General features: G+C 39.4%; 1 protein-coding gene and 1 long non-coding RNA gene across 3 annotated transcripts in view; one reads left to right on the forward strand and one right to left on the reverse strand.

Moving 5' to 3' along the window:
* The window catches only part of LOC121254873 (squamous cell carcinoma antigen recognized by T-cells 3-like), a 32,642-nt gene extending 27,547 nt beyond the window's left edge, over positions 1-5,095 (forward strand). For both annotated transcript variants that reach the window (XM_041155059.1, XM_041155061.1), the window contains 2 exons: positions 3,557-3,713; positions 4,607-5,095. In XM_041155059.1, the coding sequence (XP_041010993.1) occupies positions 3,557-3,713; positions 4,607-4,866 (417 nt within the window). In that variant the 3' untranslated portion in view covers positions 4,867-5,095. The remainder of the gene's footprint in view (positions 1-3,556; positions 3,714-4,606) is intronic.
* Positions 5,096-5,883: 788 nt separating this feature from the next.
* On the reverse strand, positions 5,884-7,224 carry LOC121254036. The gene is made up of 2 exons (XR_005938553.1): positions 6,829-7,224; positions 5,884-6,730 (listed from the first exon to the last, which is right to left on the reverse strand). It is a non-coding gene; the product is annotated as an uncharacterized LOC121254036 (long non-coding RNA).
* Positions 7,225-19,361: the final 12,137 nt, after the last annotated feature.

A 19,361-nucleotide genomic window follows, 5' to 3' on the forward strand; every position in this document is an offset into this window, starting at 1 on the left:
ATTTCAAAGTTTTGGGGCTAGGCCACTGCACCATGGCTAAAGTCTTGGAAGGGTCAGCTTGTACCCCCTTACCTGAGATGATGTGGCCCAAGTATTTGATTTCAGAGGCCCCAAATTTACACTTTGACATCTTAGCATACAAGGTGTGTTGCTCTAATACTTGCAAAACAGATTTCAAATGATGAACACGCTCTTCTATATTTCTGCTATAGACCAGTATGTCATCGAAGAAAACTAATACAAACCTCCTCAAAAAGGGCTTGAATATGTCATCCATCAGCCCTTGGAAAGTTGCTGGTGCATTGGTAAGCCCAAAGGGCATTACCAAGAACTCATGGTGCCCTTCATGAGTTCTAAAAGCTGTCTTGGGAATGTCTTGCTCTCTTACTCTGATTTGGTGATACCCAGCTCTCAAATCCAACTTAGAAAACACTTGTGCACCAAAGAGTTCATCTAACAACTCATCAATGACAGGTATTGGAAATTTATCTTTGATAGTTACTTGATTGAGTGCACGATAATCAATGCACATCCTCCAAGTACCATCAACTTTTTTTACTAGTAAAACAGATGATGAGAAAGGACTTTGGCTGGGTCTCACCACCCCAGAAACCAACAATTCTTGAACATTCTTCTCAATTTCTGCCTTCTGGTAATGGGGATATCTATATGGCCTAACAGAAATAGGGTTTGCCCCTTCTTTAAGATTAATAGGATGGTTAAAAGCCCTATTAGGTGGTAAGCCCATTGGTTCAGAAAAAACCCTTGGGTATGCGTTCAGTAACTTAGTAATGATCTCAGGAGTGGACTCAGGTGCTACCTCTTGTTCTACCCCCACTAGTTGTAAGAACCACCCTTGACCATTTACAAAATCAGGTTTAAGCCATTTGTCTCGCATCAGCACATCAACAGTGCCAGTACTAATTCCCTGCAACACTACATCTTCCTTTCCTATCAATGGTTGTGAATCGTCGATTGAAGCCGTAATTGCTTCCTTCTCTTCCACTATTTTTTGAGCCTAAGTCTTCACTAACTGCGACATTTCCTCCAGAACACTCAACAACAGACTTAGATTCTTCTTCGTCCACCTGGTATTCAACAACTACTGACCTCCGTTTCCTAACATTTAATCTCACTAATTTTTTCATAAAATCGTACGGATTAGTAATATTGTTTTGCCTTACCACCCAATGAAGCATCATATCTATCAAGTTGTTAAAGCTGTTATTAAACCCCTGAAGACTCTTTTCATTAGCGTTTACCTGCCGCTGCAAGGCCTCTTGTTGCTGCTTGAAAAATAGTTCGTCCTCCATGGCTCGTCAACTCTAGATACCACTTGTTATAGTCTTTCTGAATTAACTTTCCAGTAATGTGCAGGAACAAGAACAATAAGGCAATAAAACAAAAAATAGAAAGAACACAAGATCAAACCAAGAAATCTACTTTTGATTTCCTGAGAGAGATTTTCGAGTAATCTCCAAACTCCTTACAACAATGAAAATTCACCTCATAGTTTCTTTCCCCTTCCATTTACAAGAGTTTGTTATTTATAATAAGGCTACACAGTAAAACGCAGCCGTTTAATTCAACTAATCAACTAAAAACAACGGCTATTTACAATTGCCAAAATGCCCCGTATCATTAAACACAATGCACTGCTTCAAGTAGCCGTTTCCTTCTTCAGACTTAAATGCAACGCACCGTTTCATTCTTCAAATAACCGTTATCCTTCAAATAGCTATTAAGCCCAATACTTACTACTGCTACCCACTGCTTCTTCAGAAACTCACCCACGACAAAGTCTTCTATAAACTTTTCTAAAAAGAGAGAGCCATTACACCGGCATCTTCTGGCCACCGCCATCATCCCCTTCCTCGAAGACCTCCACCGTGCATATAGGGGAAACCAACCTAGGTTCGCTGATCTTTTTCAACACCGGCTGGCCTTCATCGGAGGCCACCACCGGCATCGCCGGCATCCTTTGTGTTGCCGCCGGCTGCACCTCAATTGGAAGCATGCATCGCAACGTGGTGGCAGACCTCCCGTCGCTGGAACCAACCCTAGGGCCAGCCTTCCTTACGTACTGGGCTTTGGGCTGAGGCCCAACTTGTTTCCTGGGCTGAGGCCCAACCCCCAATGGATTACCCATGGGCTGCTTCTGGTTCTTCCCATGGGCCTCAGAAGGCCCTTCAGATGCAGACAGCCCCTTTCCCCAATGTTCTCCCCCTTGATTTTCCTTTTTAGACCCAACACTCCTCAGCACCTCATCCATTTTCATCTGCAGCTGCCTCATTTGTCCCTGCATGTCCAACAGAACACGCCTCACGTCCTCATCATCGCTGCTGACAAACTCCCAGCCATAGCCCCCATTGTGTACACCCAGAAGGGCTCTATGCAGCTTTCTGTCATCAAACCTTGCACCACCTTCTCCACCACCTTGTTCATGAAGCGGCACCACCTGCACAAGGGCTTCCTTGTATGACCGAGATCCTCCATGCAACCCCTCTCTGTTTCTCCCTTCCAGTGGGTACTCCAACAGAGCCTCCCTTACTCTCCTCCATCCCTTCCCCCCTTCACCTTCAGGTACCAACAGGAAACTTCTTCCTCCCTCACAATACTCGACCACCATTATATATTGCCCTTGACTATTTGAACACTTCTGTGCTATAAAACTGCGGTATCCTTCCCTAGTAGCTGTATAAAAATCCTTCTTTTCCCCACTCAAGCATTCCTCCACAGCTCCTCCAAGCCATTGCACTATTTTTTTACCCATGAATAAAGTTCTCTCTCCTTTCCATCCTCTCTCTGTGATTCTTATCAGAAATCCTTCTTTCACAAACTGAAATCCTTCTTTCACAAGTACGAAAAGTTTAGACTCAATCACAATCTCTCTTTTGAATCCCATCATACTAACAGTGAATATTAATTACTCCATTAATAAATAACCAACCAGACAATAGAAAAAAACTACATATTTTTTCCATGTGTACGGAGAGAAAAGTGTTTTTTCATATCTTTCACAAAAGCCAAAAAAAAAAAAAAAAAAAACAATGCACACACTTATATACCCGATTAAACCCCAGACCCGTTAATGTGTCCACATCACATGGATTGAGTAAATCATTGGCGTTTGATCCACTGTATTTGGTCCAGTTTCATTTAATGGACTTATTAAAACTATCTTTTCAATTGAATTTGTGGTGATAGAATCAAACTAATGGACTGTACAAGCCAGCCTGAGTTGGCCAGTTTTTTTTTTTTTTTGGGGGGGGGGGGGGGGGGGGGGGGGGGAGCCCCCTAAGGATGCGCTATGTGATTATTTCCATGTAACCAGGAGCATAGCACCCCCTCTTAATAACCCCTCCAAGGGCTTTGCCCCTGGTGCAGAATACAAGACTTAATATGCTGTTTAAAATCGGATTAAGATCTCTTTAATGGTGGTGCACATTTAGCATTCTTTTTTTTTTTTTAAAAAAAAAAACCTTGTATCCACAACAGCATGGTGATCTTCAAATTTTAATGTGGTGTTTAAATTTACGTAAATTGTTTTGTAAAGGGACTAGCCTACGTGGATTTCTCCGATGATGCACACCTTGCTGTTGCTGTAGCAAAGAACAAACAAATGTTACTTGGAAAGAGGCTTAGCATTGCTCGTTCAAATCCAAGGAAAAGCAGAAAAGATTTATCTGGCCATGAAAGTCAAATGGAGCATGGTAGGCTAATGGATTTTATTTTTGTTTACTTTGTGCATGCACGTTAGGGAAAACATGCTTGCGTGTGTGGACTTGTGTGGTGTGCTTGCAATACTTTGTGTGAAATTCTATGGTTGTCCAAGTGGTTGCTCGGCAACACAGATAAAAAATGTCAGGTGCCTTGCAGTGCTCACATAACTTTGTGCCAATTTCAATAGTTGCCCAGTTTTTTATACTTCATAACAAAGGTTGTGTATTGCTTGCATTAGTTGCTTTAATATGGAAATGTCCAACTATCCAATATCAGACGGACCAGTGGGGCAAGATATTTATGTTAATATGGTAAAAGTAGTAGCATATCAAATTATTTGTAATTGAAAAATTATGAAAGATGTAGAAAATTTTTGCAGGGTTGAGAACAGGGATGAATAGAGTTTGTAGTGTATCTAGGAAGGAGGGTTGTTAAAGTTCTTTAACTCCATATAATGAATATATTTTAACATTTGGACTAGACATATGATGTTGACATATCGTGTTTAAGTTATATGTTTTGTGAACTTCATTTTGTTGTTTGAACTTTTTGATGTCGAACTTGGCCTCCAATTCTTATAATTTTTGTTAGACCTCCATAACTTGCATAACTATAATTTATGGCTTATGTACCAAAAAATTAGGTAAATATTTTTGCATCTCTCTACTTGTCTAACAAAACTTGCATCTCTGCACTACAGTTCGGACTTTTATATATTTCTTAGAAATGTTGTGATGATCTGATTGTTGGGTCTCCCTTTCCTCATTGGTGTCCTGTATTTAGTTTGGCCTTATGTATTCACTTCTATCCTATAATCTATTATTCGCTATGCTCTTATTTTTTTAGCCGTCTCCCCTGACTTCATTAAGCTAAAAATGGGCAGTTGATGCTGCTAATCAAATCGATGCTACTGGGGGATCTGCTCTGAATGCATTTGCTGAAACCTCCAAGGAAGCTAGTCGGGCACCACAATCTGCTAGTCGTAGACGTGGAAATGTCAATATCGAGATTACGGGGAAGAACACATTTGCAGTACCAAGAAATGTTAAACCACTTGGTTGGTCTGCAAACAAACCAGAAACTGAGGGAGATGAAAAACCCAAGTCTAATGATGAGTTCAGGAAAATGTTCATTAAAAAGTAGGGTTTGTTCCAGGCGTCACAAATTTAGCTAAGTGAACAATTTGGATTTTTACCACTTTCTGCAGTTGCTCAATGGAGTTAGCAAGGGCATGAAATTGTTGTCCATGTCTTGGACTTGGAGAGTGGGTACAATAGCAAACTTGTGAAAGAAACCTCCAACTAGAGAGAAGCAACATCATCAACTATTTCACCAAATTTTTATTAAATTAAACTTAGGCCCTGTTTGGATAGTGAGTATTTCATCTCATCTCATCATTATAACATTCTTAAATTTTTACACAAAATATAATAAATAATTCAATTTTTTCAAATCTCAAAACAATCATAATATTAAAAAATAATATTTTAATAATATTTTATTTAACTTTTAATTTTCATCTCAATGTAATATCTAAACTGTACGTTATATGAATAGTTGGTCATTCTTTTCACGAGTAAAACAAAGGTGGTGAGAATTGAAAATTAAGTTGCTTAAAACATTACAATATTTCGAGGGCCTTATTTATTGTATAATGTGTTAAAAATATGATTTTGTTAAATTTCATGGAGTAATTGTTTATATCTAATAAGTTTTAGGTAGTCCAGCTAATCACGTAGATTTACGATTATTTTTTAAGAAAAAGGGTGGGTGAGACCCAAATAAGTCGAATGGGAAGCAGTGACCCATAAGCGAAGGGAAATAAAGAAGAAACGAAAACAAGAAGCACACGTGATACACTGATACTAACGGAGCTGAATCTTATCTACCGGGTAAGCGGGGTAACAGCTGAGCTTTCTCCATCGCAGTGGTCCACTTGTAGCGTGAAATGGATCAGTAATCACACAAAATCATTTATATAATTATATTTTAAAATGATAGTTTTTGTAAAATGCTTATTTATAGTGCAGAGAGACCCACCGTTCGGTGAAAAAGATTTTTAAGTATCGAATGGATAGAGAACCCAACTCTCTCACTAGAGTTCCTCTGCACTCTGTAGTGCCTTCATTTTCGACATCACAAAATAACACAAGAATCCAGAATCTAGAATTCAGTCAACCCTTCATAGCATACAATTCATCACTAGAAACAAAGTAATGGATTTGGATTCCCTCATCTCACAGATAGAGGCTCTCTCACGGCAAGACTTAAATCTTGAACATGCACTAGAAATAGCAAAAGCCATATCAGATTCTGTATTGGTAGGCAGATTGGTTGCAGATAGACCTCTCAACAAATTTGCAATCCACTCAAGTATCAAGGCAATGTGAAACTTCATCCAGGGATTCCTTATTGAAGATTTGAAAACCAACAAGTTCCTTTTCACCTTTCGGTCTCCCCATGACAAACTAAGAGTGCTTAACCAAGCACCTTGGAACTTTAAAGGTCATCTCCTAATCCTCAAGCCTTGGTCCCCTAGAGCTACACTTAAAGAGATTAGTCTTAGGCTCTCAATGTTCAATGTCCAAATCCATTGACTACCTTTAGACCACCTGACTTTAAGAAATCCAAATCCATGGACAATTTGATTAAAGTTGAGGAGGATCCTATTTACGGTATGGCCTACAGAAAATCCATTAGAATTAAGGTTGAGATCGATGTCACAAAACCCCTTCAACAAGGATTCAGGCTGCCACGATTTGGGAATCACAAAACCTGGGTCTCCTTAAAATATGAAAGATTATTTGACTTTTGCTACGCATGTGGAAGATTGGGTCAATCCCAAATCTTCTGCAACTATCAAAAAACCCCTCCCACAAAACTCAACTACGAACCATGGCTCAGAGCAGAATTCTCAAGCCCAAACTCTACTCAGACATTTCATCAAACAAAAGGTAGTCATGAGTCAGAAGTAGACCAGTTGGAATACAACACCCAATCATCCATGCTTCAAGACAGAAACATAAAGGGGAAAGAACTACAAATTACAAACAATCAACAACAAAGGAATTTTCAAATATCACTTCTAAACCAAGATATACCCACCAGCTGCGACAACGATCCTTTCACAGAGGAGACTCTGGAACTCCTCCAATTATTTCCTCCTTCGTTGACAACCCAACAACAAGCATCAAACTCCACTTAGACGGCGCCATCCAACTTTCTTCCATTGTTTAGCTACAGTGAATCGAATGCATTCAATTCACCACCAGCAAACATCAATTTTTTCATAGTTGAACCAACAACCATCTCAAATCAACAGAGCTCATCAATCTGAAGCAATATCTCCCTTTCATCAACTAGAACGGGGATCAAGATTGATGAAAAGATGGTAGCGGCGCCGCAAAGAATATCTTGTTTCACATCATCGATTGCCTCCTTGTCGGCTAGGAAGCACACACCGTGGAAAGCATAGTGGAGACAAATTTATTCGGCAATGCAGGGCTTTAAAGTGTAGCAAGCCAAATACGGGGACACGACTTCCTCAGCCCATCTAGGTGAGCCCAAATCACTACCCTCTTCTTTTGTTAAACAAATGCCTCTCTTTATAGGCCAGCAAGATGAAAACCTTTTCTCCAGAAGGCCCATAACCTTATGTCTATTGAGCTCACCCCCCTCCATTACTAGAAAGCCAGGTTGACTCATCTTCCAAGCCCAGCCAATCCAATCCATCAATTAAGCCCACCCAATCCGATCCTCCACTCAAACCCAGCAACCCAACCCAAATCCCCTACAACCCACATACCTATCTCCCCCACATCCCATCACCAAACCTAGTCCACACAACACTAACCCCGCTTTAGCCAATAAACCCAACCCACATGAAAATATTCAAAGCCCACCACCTAACCTCACCTCAGCCACCCTTCCAATCTTACCATCGCCCTCGGCTCCACCCCCCACAACCATGCATTTCACGATAACCCCCTCGCCCTTAGCACATAACCCCATTGACCACATGCCTTTGCACCTCCCCCTACCCAAGCAAAGACAACATACCCAGCCATCCTCCCATCCAAAAGGACAAGTAACTCAGCCTCCCCAGACTCCCCTCAACCACCAAAGAGAAACTCTCAACGCTTGGAGAAGTCAGAGAACCAAACCAATGAAAATGCCACAACCAATGAACCACCATCAAAAGAGTCATCTTTGGCTCTTATTCTGTTGTAAATGCAGTTAGGCTCCATGGGAAAAGAAAAAAAAAACTCAAAGGGAAAGCCCGTATGTCACCATACAGTAGACCATCACCACCTCTTACAAAAAAGTCCAAACAAGCCAGAGAGAAGCTTCAAAATGCCTCCCCTCGCTGAATGAAGACAATGCCTTGGAATTGCAGGGGTCTAACCCTAACCCAAGGCAATCAGAAATTTAAGGGCTAATATTAGGACTTATAACCAAGACGTAAACTTTGGTGTCAGATGAACACATCATATCTATTGTAAATAATATAGGTTTCCACCATTTTGTTAATTTTTCTGCTTCATGTAAAAAAGGGGGCCTCTACTTATGTGGTGTCCGTGCTATTTCAGTTTTAGTTTACTCAGATCCTCCACATCATCTATGGTTAATTACCTATGTCTATGCGCCAACCCAATGGAATTACAAAGCAAATTTCTGGAGTCACCTGGACTCAATTCACCAAGCATTTTCGGGCCCCTGGGTATGTATGGGTGACTTTAATGATCTCCTAAACCAATCAGAATGGTGGGCACCTGATCCCCTTTAACCAAAACGGAAGCCTCAAAGCTCTAATGGAAAAAAAGGGCCTCATTGACATCGGTTTCACAGGTCTAAAATTCATGTGGTCTAATAACAGACACAGAAAGGAGCTCATTAAGGAATGACTAGATTGAGTAATAACAAATAAAAAATGGAGATTATTATTCTCGGATGCAACACTGCAACACTTAGTTTCATTAGCATCATACCACAATCCACTCTTGCTACACACAACAACAAAGCATCAACGAGCCTCATCTTTTAAATTTGAAGAGTTTTGGATTCATGAGCCACTTAGCCATAACATAATCAAAGAGGCATAGAGTACAATTTACCAGGGCAACCTGGCCTACGTACTCTGCAAGAAAATCAAATAAACAAAAAATGCCCTCAAACTATGGAACAAAAATCACTTCGGGTGAATTCAGAATAACATTCAAGACTTAGAGAGTTATTTGAAGTACAAAGTTGCCCCATGACTTCCCATAACCAAGAAAAAGAAAGGTTCCTGCAACACAGACTCCACAAGCAAAGAGAAAATGAAGAAATATTATGGCGTCAAAAATCAAGAATTACCTGGCTCACTTCCAATGATCTCAACAAAAAATTCTACTATCTCTCAACAACAATCCGAAGAAGAAGAAATGCTATAGACTCCATGAAACTGGGACTAGGTAACTGGTCAATGGACCTACTTGTTATTGATTCTTCATTTATTAATCACTTTAGATCAATATATATTTCATCCAATCCGCAACTAGAAAATCTTTTTGAGAAGACAGTTTCAGACCAAGACAATGAATTACTCAATGCGATGCCAAATGAAAGAAGAAATCTTTGGAGCTTTAAAACAAATTCCAAATCGCAAAGCGCAAGGTCCAAACAGTATGATGGCCCTCTTTTATAGATATTATTGGAGCATCATAAAAAAAGAGGTCATCCAATTAGTGAATAATTTTTTTAGAAGTAGGAAACTCTTCAAGCATATGAACCACACCAATATAGTTCTCATCCCAAAAACTAAAGTCCAAATTTCCCAAGCCAATACAGCCCAATCAGTCTCACAAATGTTAACTATAAAATCATTACCAAAATATTGACCAATCGCTTTAAAGCTGCACTAGCTAATGTTATCTCTCCCCTTTAGACAACTTTTGTGCCAGGCCACAATATAAAAGAAAATACCATAATTGCCCATGAGTTATTCCACTACCTCAAAAGAAAAACAGGAAAAAAGGGTTAAATGGCCATAAAGCTCGACATGGAGAAGGCTTTCGACCTTATTGAATAGGAATTTCTCTTTATGGTAATGAAAGTATTGGGATATAGTCAAGGATAGATAAATCTAATAAAAGTGTGTGTAACAACTGCAGCCTTCTCCATCATTATGAACGGCTCCCCAAGAGGTTTCTTTAAGGCACAAAGAGGACTAAGATAAGGTGACCCGATGTCGCCCTTTCATTTCATACTAGTCACAGAGACATTATCAAGAATTCTGTTAGAAGCTGAAGCGCAAGGTACCCTTGAAGGAATAAAAATCAGTAGAAATAGTCCACACATCTCGCACTTACTCTTTGCGGATGACACAATCATTTTAGCGAAAGCCATGAAAAGAAATGCTCAAGTTATCTTTGAAAGCTTTACAAAGTATCAACAGTGGTCGGGGCAAAAAATAAACTTGAGAAAATCCTCCATCTTCATCACAAGGAATACATGTCTAGCAACCAAGTCAACCATCACTCAATGGCTTCCTTACAAAGTATCTTCGGCAAGAATGAAATATTTGGGCTTGCCAACTTCCTTTAGTAAGAACAAAAAAGAAAACTATAAAGAAATGCTGAGTAAAGTGGGAAAAAAAACTGGAAGGTTAGAAATCAAAGCTTTTATCACAAGTAGGGAGAACAATGCTGATCAAATCAGTAGTAAGCACCACCCATCTTACCATATGACCTCTTTTCAACTCCCAAAATCAGTATGCAAGGCTTTCAACACTTGTTTCAAAAATTTTTGGTGGGTTTCAAAAATTTTTGCTGGGGATTCCCAAAAGACAAAACCCACAACTTGACTCTAAAATCATGGAAATCAATTTGCAAACCAAAAAAATCAGGAGAGATCGAACTCAGACTGATGGAAAAAAATGAATCAAAATTTATTAGCAAAGATATGATGGAAAATAAGTGAAAGACAAAATGGTCTCTGACGCTCAATTCTCTCGGAGAAATATCTTAAAGACTCGAATTTTTGGAATACAACTCCAAAATCATTAGACTCCTACCTATGGAAAGGTTTTCTCCAGACAAGAGACTTACTCAGAAAAGGAAGATGCTACCAAATCAATAATGGACTTTCAGTTAATATCTGGTCAGAACTGTGGATTCCCTTAATGGAAACTTTCAAACCAAATCCGATCCAAGGAATGGATCAAATCCACCATTCCTTAAAGGTTTAAGAGATATAATCATAGAAAACCCATGGTCTTGGAATATGCCAAAAATGCAAATCTATTCGACCAAGAAAGCATAGCAAAAATTCAAAAAATTCTATTGCCGACAATCTCTTAGAGACAAGAAAAGATATTTTGTGGACCACAATGAGAAATTCCCGGTTAAAACAACTTACCACATAACGATCAGTACCTAAGACTCAGCTCAACAAATTCCCACACTGGCCCTCTTCAAACCCCTATGGAGTCTAAGAATCCATGATTGTCACATGTTGCTACTTTGGAAATTACTCTGGAACATTCTCTCCTCCAAATCAAGATTGAGCGCAATCATTCTCCGACTTGGCTCTGAAGAATGTCTACTGTGCAATTAGGCAGAAGAAACCTTGCTAGATTTTTTCATAGAGTGCCCAATAAATCGGATACTATGGCAACAAAGTCCCTAGCCATTAAATTTAGCAAATCTACCCATATGCTCCACTTCAGATTGGATAAAGGTGATCTTATACCCAGAACAGGAGTTATGACTATGGGACATGGAAAAACACCACTTCCAACTATTCGCGGTAATTATAACGGGTTTTATCTGGAGGAAACGAAACGATATAGTTCATAACCATGCTTCCCTATCCATTGAGACGACAAAAAATCATTTGAACCAGATCTATGAAGAATACAAGAAAGCATGGGAAGAGAAACAAAAAAAAAAAAAAAAAGCAAGAGGTGTGGAAACCTCTACCACCAAATTATCAAAGCTTTTCCTTCGACGTTGCAGTTAGAAATGAGTTCTTAGTAGCATCAACGATACGCAGGGACCACGACGGGGACATCCTAGAGATTAGAACAGAAAAAATTCAAATGACAAACCTTCTGGTAGCCGAAGCTTCAATGACACTTCTAGCTTCCAAAATGGTATCACAACATCAACAAAATTTAGCAGTAATTGAAGGCGGTGCCCAATCTATTATCACAACCATTAAAAGCTCGAACCCATCCAGATTTTGGCAAATCTCTTCCATCATTGTAAATTTTCAACAAATCTTCCGCCATCATCAAATATGGAAAGTAGCCAAAATCCATTGATCTCAAAATCGATGTGTGCACTCAGTGGTGCAATGGGCAGCAACCAATCAAGCTTTTGGTTGCATATCTTTAGATAATCTCCCTAGATACTTTTTATTTATTGATAGTAAAAATGATCCACCTTGAACATTTTGTAATTAAGTTTATTCTATAATATATACTTGATTAGAAAATAATAAAAAAAGATTTTTAAGTGTTGGTTGGATGAAACACAAGTAGTTAGCTAAAACTCAATCAATTGCCAGCCTTAAATTGGCATGCGCCATAAAAAAAAAAAAAGTTATACGCAACAAAAATAAAACACACACACACACACACACACACACACACACACACATATATATATATATATATGCATACATGTATATGTATATGTATATGTATATATGTTTGTGTGGCTCCATTTTTGTTTGTTTATGATAAATTTTGATGCCTTGCAAGCTTTGGAATTGTGTATGCATACTCTGAAAGCTGTCAGAACCAAAGGGAACAATATAGTCTATGGAAGGGATCCGAGTAAGAGAGGTCAGTTTGCTTGACCTTGAGCCTCAAGAGTGCTAAAATGCATCAGTACTGCTCAGTGCTCATGTCAAGTGGGTGAATGAACAGCGGAGTGGATAAAAAGCTTTATATATATATGTATATGCATATATTGATGCATATAAAAAGCTTTATATTTTGATGCATTTTTTCTGACGGGGCAGAGCTCCACAATACGGTCGAATGGTTGCCGATAAAGGCTTGGGTGTTGATATGGTGCATTCTGATAATAAATAGCAAATAAAGCATACAAATTGTAAGTAAAGAAAGAAACACAGAGGTTTACGTGATTTGGCGTAAAAGCCTATATCCACGGATCATTTAGGGGAGAAATCCACTATACTTGGGTGATTTTTTTTCAGTCTCTCATCGCCTCTCATAGTATTGAATACAAATAGGATTTTAGGGAGGTTAGGAAGATGCCTCCCTTAGAAAGAGAGTCTTTCAAGATTGTAGAACCTTCTTTGTAGAGTTATTTGTTCCGTTATATTTGTAGTGGTCCCTTCCATTTATAGAGCTCTCATTAATTCTTTGGAGTAGCTGAGCCCTACTTGACTTGTATTACTTTCACCAGTTAACTTTACTTTTAACCTTAGTAATGGGTTATCAGTGGGATGGACTCCAGTTCATTTCATGTCCAACATATGCTCGTAATTCTTAAGGTCGGTTTTTCCAAGAAGAAGACCTAGTGTTGGACAAACATGGTAGAGATTGTCTACAAAAAAATATAGAAAAATAAAGTATGGGTACTTGCCCTGGATTTTCTATTGTTGTGCGATACAACGAAGGTCTCGAGGGCAGACCTCGAGGAGACTTAAAAATTCCTTGTAAAGCCAAGTGAGAATGGGCCTATAAATTCCTTGTAACGACATGAGGATTGGCCTCTAAGATTTTTGTTTGTGTGGGTATTTAACTGATATTTGAGCATAATAGTTTATCGTTTGTGAGCGAAGAGCGCAGAAAGCACATTTTTCATATTTGGTGACCGTCTTTGGTTTCATTGTTGCTAGTGAATTTCTTGCTCCCCCTTGGTGATTTCACATTGATGTTGTTGTTTGGACATTAAACTTTGAGTTTAGTTGTTGTAACTTGCGCTAAGCGGTAAGGGAGCCTGTTGACCCCTTGGGTCCATCTCATGCAGTTGCCGAGTCCTTCAACTCATTCTCGAAGGCAACCCTCACGAGGTGGTGATGGAGATTAGAGGCTTGTTCTAGGAGATAACCCGCTGGCTGCAGTTATGGAAAGAGTGTTAGCCTTGACCGCATGTGCATGCAATAACAATTCTCACTGAGGTAATGAGAGGATTGGTTGACCACTTGCTGAGGCGCAAGTGTTAACCTCGGTCTTATGTGCGTGTGTTAACCTTGGTCGCTTGTTTTGTGGGAGCCTAAGTGCTTGACTCTTGGGGCAGCCAAGATTTTGTGCAAGTGTTATGGTCACATGCGGATGCGTTAGCCCTGATCGTTAGTTTTACGAGAGGCACGAGTGCTTGACTCTTCGACTGCGTGAGTGTTAATCCCGGTCGCATGTGCATTTCCTAATATTTCTCATTGAAGTAGTGGGATTATCACTCAACCACTTTGTTGAGGTGCAAGTGTTAACCTCGATCACATGCATGTAACACTTCGAGTCCGAATTTTTTATGAAAAGCCAACTTGAAATTTGCAATTATTGTTGGGATAGACTACGAGCCCAAATTTTTTATATTTTATTTTTGATGGATATCGAATAATTTTTGGGTTTGCCGAATAGGTTTAAATCTTTAAATACGTTGGATTAGGTGAAATTTTTATTGGACTGAAAATTAGTGGGACAAGTTATAATATTTTTAGAGGTTGAATCGAGATCCAATTTTTTTTTAAGAAAAAAGCCCCGTCCAGAACGCAAGCTGTGAAAATGCCTTTAGTCTCCATGCCATGCACGCCTTTTCCCCTCCGTAGCCCACTTCACCTCTACACCGTGAGCCCTCCCCCACAGCACAGCCATGCAGCACCCCTAACCATTGCCACAAACGTGCCAAGCCCGTAACACAACACGGTATATCCCGTGGCGCCGCTGCACAGATCACCCACTGCACTGCAGTGTAGTGCGAAGACAGCAGTGTTGCCATAGAAGCCGCCCAGCAAAGCACCACTCCAGTCGTATGCCACCACCCTCTCTGTGTATAACACCACCTTTGTTTGCACCACCGAAAAGCAAAGCACCATATCTCTGTTTTCCTCACTCAAAACAGAGAGTTCTTACCACCGGACAACCGTACCTCGCCAGCCGCTCTAAGTTGTCACCACCTACACGGAAAAGGATGCCAGATACCCACAGGTCACCTCAGCCCGTAGCAACCCCTCACGATGAGCATCTCTCTCGGTTTACTTGCTCCTTTCTTTCCACCCTCTCTCTCGCTCACCACTCCCTCTCTTTCTCTCTCGTGCTCAGCCCAGCTCGGAGGAGTCTCCACCGCACTCTTGCTCTTCTGCCGTGCCACCTCGGTCCCTCTAGCCAGCCCCGTAGCGCCTTACCCCTCCAAGCGTGCCTCGGTTTCCCTTGGGTAAGCCCTTGCCGCCGCATATTGGGTGTTAATCCCGTGTGTTTGCTCGTCTGGTTTATTCTTATAAGTTATATATACAAGGTCTTTTTGGGTTATTTTTAAATGGGTTTTGTTTTAAGTCTCATAAAATATTATTTTGTGTAGATAATATTTTTAATAATATTGTTAACTCAAGGAAGTAACCTATTTTTTAAGAGAGAAGTTTTTCATGGCGTATTTTATAAGATTTTTTTTAAAAAAGTAGTCTAAGTATTCTGTTAATTTATAACACGATGTTGGTATATTAGATATGTTAAATATTACTTTTTATTGAGTTCCGTAATTGTCTTATTACTTGTTCGATTAAATCTCTTATTCGGTACGAATTCGATTAAATCAACATTGATGATTTTAGAAAGTGATGATTTATAATTTTAGGTTTTTTGGAATTAAATAGGTTATTTTAGAAGCTTAGGCTTAAATATCGAAATAAGTGATTAATTAAAAATTTACGAGAATTACGTGATTATTTTATAGGTGACGATGAATTATTGTTCAACATTTTTGTGGAAGATTTTGAAAAAGCTAAGAAGTTTAGGTAAGTGAGGTTTCTATACTAGACTTTTGCATAAAATGAAAATGAATTGAGATTGATTTACGAAAATATGCATAATATGTTTTGAAAAGAAATGTGAAAATAACCTCAGCACTTGCTGACTTTATGATTGTGTTTTGGGATTTTGAGGTTTAGGGATGTTAGATCCGACAAGCTACTTTGAGGACTATAGGTGATGGGAACCAAAGTGGGCCTAGACTTAAAGATCTTTTTGAAGTTCCAGATAAGTCAATTACAAGGTCAAGAGATAAGAAGAACAAAGAGGCAATGCAAGGATTGTCACAATGCACTTGGGATGAACCTAGCAAGACTCCAACACTCAAGATGGACTTGAAGGATGAAGATCTAATTTTGACTTATTTGATAAGCTATGGAAGAGGGCAACGACAAGACTTAAAGGGTTTGGGCTCTTGAAAGGTTTCAACTTGTTTAATTAATTTAAACGACTTATTTTATTAGTTTAGAATTATTGAGTTTAATTATGAGAAAGACTTAAGGGGGGTTTATTCAAGGGCATGTTGGAAAATTTATTAGTTTTGTTAAACTAGGGTTTTAAGAAGTATTGTAGCGAAATAGGGTTTCAAAAATACTGTAGCCGAGTTACTGTAGCGTTGTACTGTAGACGCGGCACTATTCACTAGGGTATTTTTGGAAGTTGCGACTTTATTTTGGCTAGGGTCTTAATTAGGTTTTGGTTTAAATACTCTTTATTGCCTCATTTTAAGAAGTTTATGAAATTTGATGAATTTATTCATTGTGAGTTGAGTTTTACTCTTCTTGTTCTTGATTGAACTTTTGAACTTATCAAAGGTAAATCACAACCTTTGTGGTGATTCTCCTTATAATCTGGGTTCTTAAGACTTGTCTTCAATGGGTCTAGATTTTAGTATAATATAGGTTCTTGAAACTAGTTCTCATCGAGTCTAGATTCTTCATCCATTGACTTGATTTTGGCTTTCTTGGTGAGTTTTCAAATTGATTGTGGGTTTAAGGGATTCCATTCCCGCGGGTTTATTGATTCATTTAGATTCTAAAGACGTACAGGAGTTTAGAGCGATGTCAGGTTTACGATTATAGATGGTAGGAAGAACTATATGAGTTGGTTAATGATATGGCTAAGAATGGGTAAAACGAGTTCAAGTTTTATTGATTCATTTATTTATTTTTAACTTGTTTTAAATATTTTAACTGGTATTTATATTTTGTTTTCTTTCCTTAGAATGTTTAACCGAGTTTAAGATCTCAGGATGGCTGCTCATCGTCGAGTTCAAAACCTTGAAGGTTTGAACGAAAACAACAATGAGAGGGGCTACACGTTCGAGCAATTTAATCGCACTCATCCTCCCACCTTTGATTGAAGAGGCGATTCCAATGCAGCTGAGGATTGGATTAAGGACATCGAAGAGATATTCAGTGCTTTGGAGTGCACCGATCAACAGAAAGTTTGTTTGCAGCTTTTAAATTGATTGAAGAAGCGAAGAGATGGTGGAACTCTGAGAAGGCCATCAGAGAAGCTGGTGGAACTGGAGAAGTAAGCTGGCCTCACTTTAAGCAAAACTTCTTCGACCGCTTTTTTCTGAAAGCAGAACGGGAAGCTAGAGCCTGAGAGTTTATTAACTTGGTGCAAGGGACCATGACGGTACACCAGTATGCTGCAAAATTTGTAGAGTTGTCTCGCTTCGCCTCATATTTGATTCCCAACGAAGAGAAGAAAACCTGGAGGTTTGAAGAGGGTTTAAATCCCAGGATCTATGAACGGGTTATGGTTCTACAAAGTCAAAACTTTTCAGACTTGGTACATAAAGCGATGCTAGTGGAGCAAAATTTTAAGAGAAGCACTGAGTTGCAGGAATAGAGAAAGAGAGCTACTCCACATGGATCCTCTAGTATGGATCAAAGGCCATGGAAGAAGAGAAACGAAGGTAGCAACTCAAGTCAGAGATAGGTGTAGGGATATCAATCAAATAACCCCTGCAAGTTTTGTAACCACGTACACACTGGGGAGTGTAGAAAGGAAAATGGGTTATGTTTTCAATGTCGAAAGACTGGCCATTTCATTAGAGAATGCCCATTACTATCAGACGACAAGAATAAGTCCAACACCCTCCAGGTCCCCGACAGACGACACAGGGAAACAATCAACGTAAATGGGACCAGCTCGAGTGTTTGCATTAACAGCTGAAGATGCTGAGAATGATAACAATGCGATCACAAGTATCCCACTTTTTTTTCTCCTTGAAAGTTTCTTTTTTTTTTTTCCTGGTTTTAGTTGAGTTGGGATTAATCATGCTTGCATGAAACTTTTCTAGTGGTATAGTTTAGAATATTGAAGTTTGGTTGAAGAGGTTTTTGAAAGGGATTAAACCCAATAGTTTAAATCTACAAGGCTTTAGCTTTAGGTGTTTGACGAGTTAGTATGTGTAATATTTTTTTTTTGGGAGTTCTCTTTTAGTCATTTGTGAGGTTTAGCTAAAAAAAAAAATATGTGGGATTGTTATTAGGCTTTAATTTCATTGTAGAAGTTCATTTTTTTTTTCTCTCGAACTAGACCTTGAGGTGTACGACGATTGACAATAAGTGTGTGATTATGGAAGGTAAGAGGATTAGGAGATATTTAAGGCACTGGGCACAAAACTTGGGAAAGTTAGAATTTTCGAATGTTAGGTTCGACATGATTGTGGTGGATTAAATTAAGCGTGAAAACACCTTGCTTAAGTGCAACAAATTTCGAGGATGAAATTTTTTTAAGGGGGGGAGGATGTAACGCCCAGGCCAAGCAAGGAATTTGCGTTCGAATTTTTTTAGGAAAAGCCCACTTGAAATTTGCAATTATTGTTGGGATAGACTACGAGCCCAAATATTTTATATTTTATTTATGATGGATATCGAATAATTTTTGGGTTTGCTGAGTAGGTTTAAATCTTTAAATACGTTGGATTAGGTGAATTTTTATTGGATTGAAAATTAGTAGGACAAGTTATAATATTTTTAGAGGTCGAATCGAGATCCAATTTTTTTTTAAGGAAAAAGCCCCGTCCAAAACGCAAGCCGTAAAAATCCCTTTAGTCTCCGTGCCATGCATGCCTCGCACCTGTTTTCTCCCCATGCACGTCTTTCTTGCAGTTTTCTCCCTTTGTTCCTTCCTAGTGTTTTTTTTGTTTTTGTTTTACTATATATATATTGCGTTACACATTTCACGCACACTGCATAGCCCCATTGCCCAACCTCTTCCCTTCTGTAACCCACTTCTCCTCTACACCGTGAACCCTCCCCCACAGCACAGCCGTGCAGCACCCCCAACCACTGCCACAAACGAGCCAAGCCCGTAACGCAACACGGTATATTCTGTGGCGCCGCTGCATAGATCACCCACTGCACTGCAGTGCAGCGCGAAGACAGCAGCGCTGCCATAGAAGCTGCCCAGCAAACCACCACTCCAGTCGTATGCCACCACCCTGTTCGTGTATAACGCCACCTTTGTTTGCACCACCAAAAAGCAGAGCACCATATCTCGGTTTTTCTCACTCAAAACAGAGAGTTATTACCACCGGACAATCGTACCTCGCCAGTCGCTCTAAGCTGTCACCACCTGCACGGAAAAGGACGTTGGACACTCATAGGCCACCTCAGCCCGTAGCAACCCCTCACGGGGG

Source organism: Juglans microcarpa x Juglans regia, chromosome 3D (assembly GCF_004785595.1).
Source record: "Juglans microcarpa x Juglans regia isolate MS1-56 chromosome 3D, Jm3101_v1.0, whole genome shotgun sequence".
Classification (NCBI taxonomy): domain Eukaryota; kingdom Viridiplantae; phylum Streptophyta; class Magnoliopsida; order Fagales; family Juglandaceae; genus Juglans; species Juglans microcarpa x Juglans regia.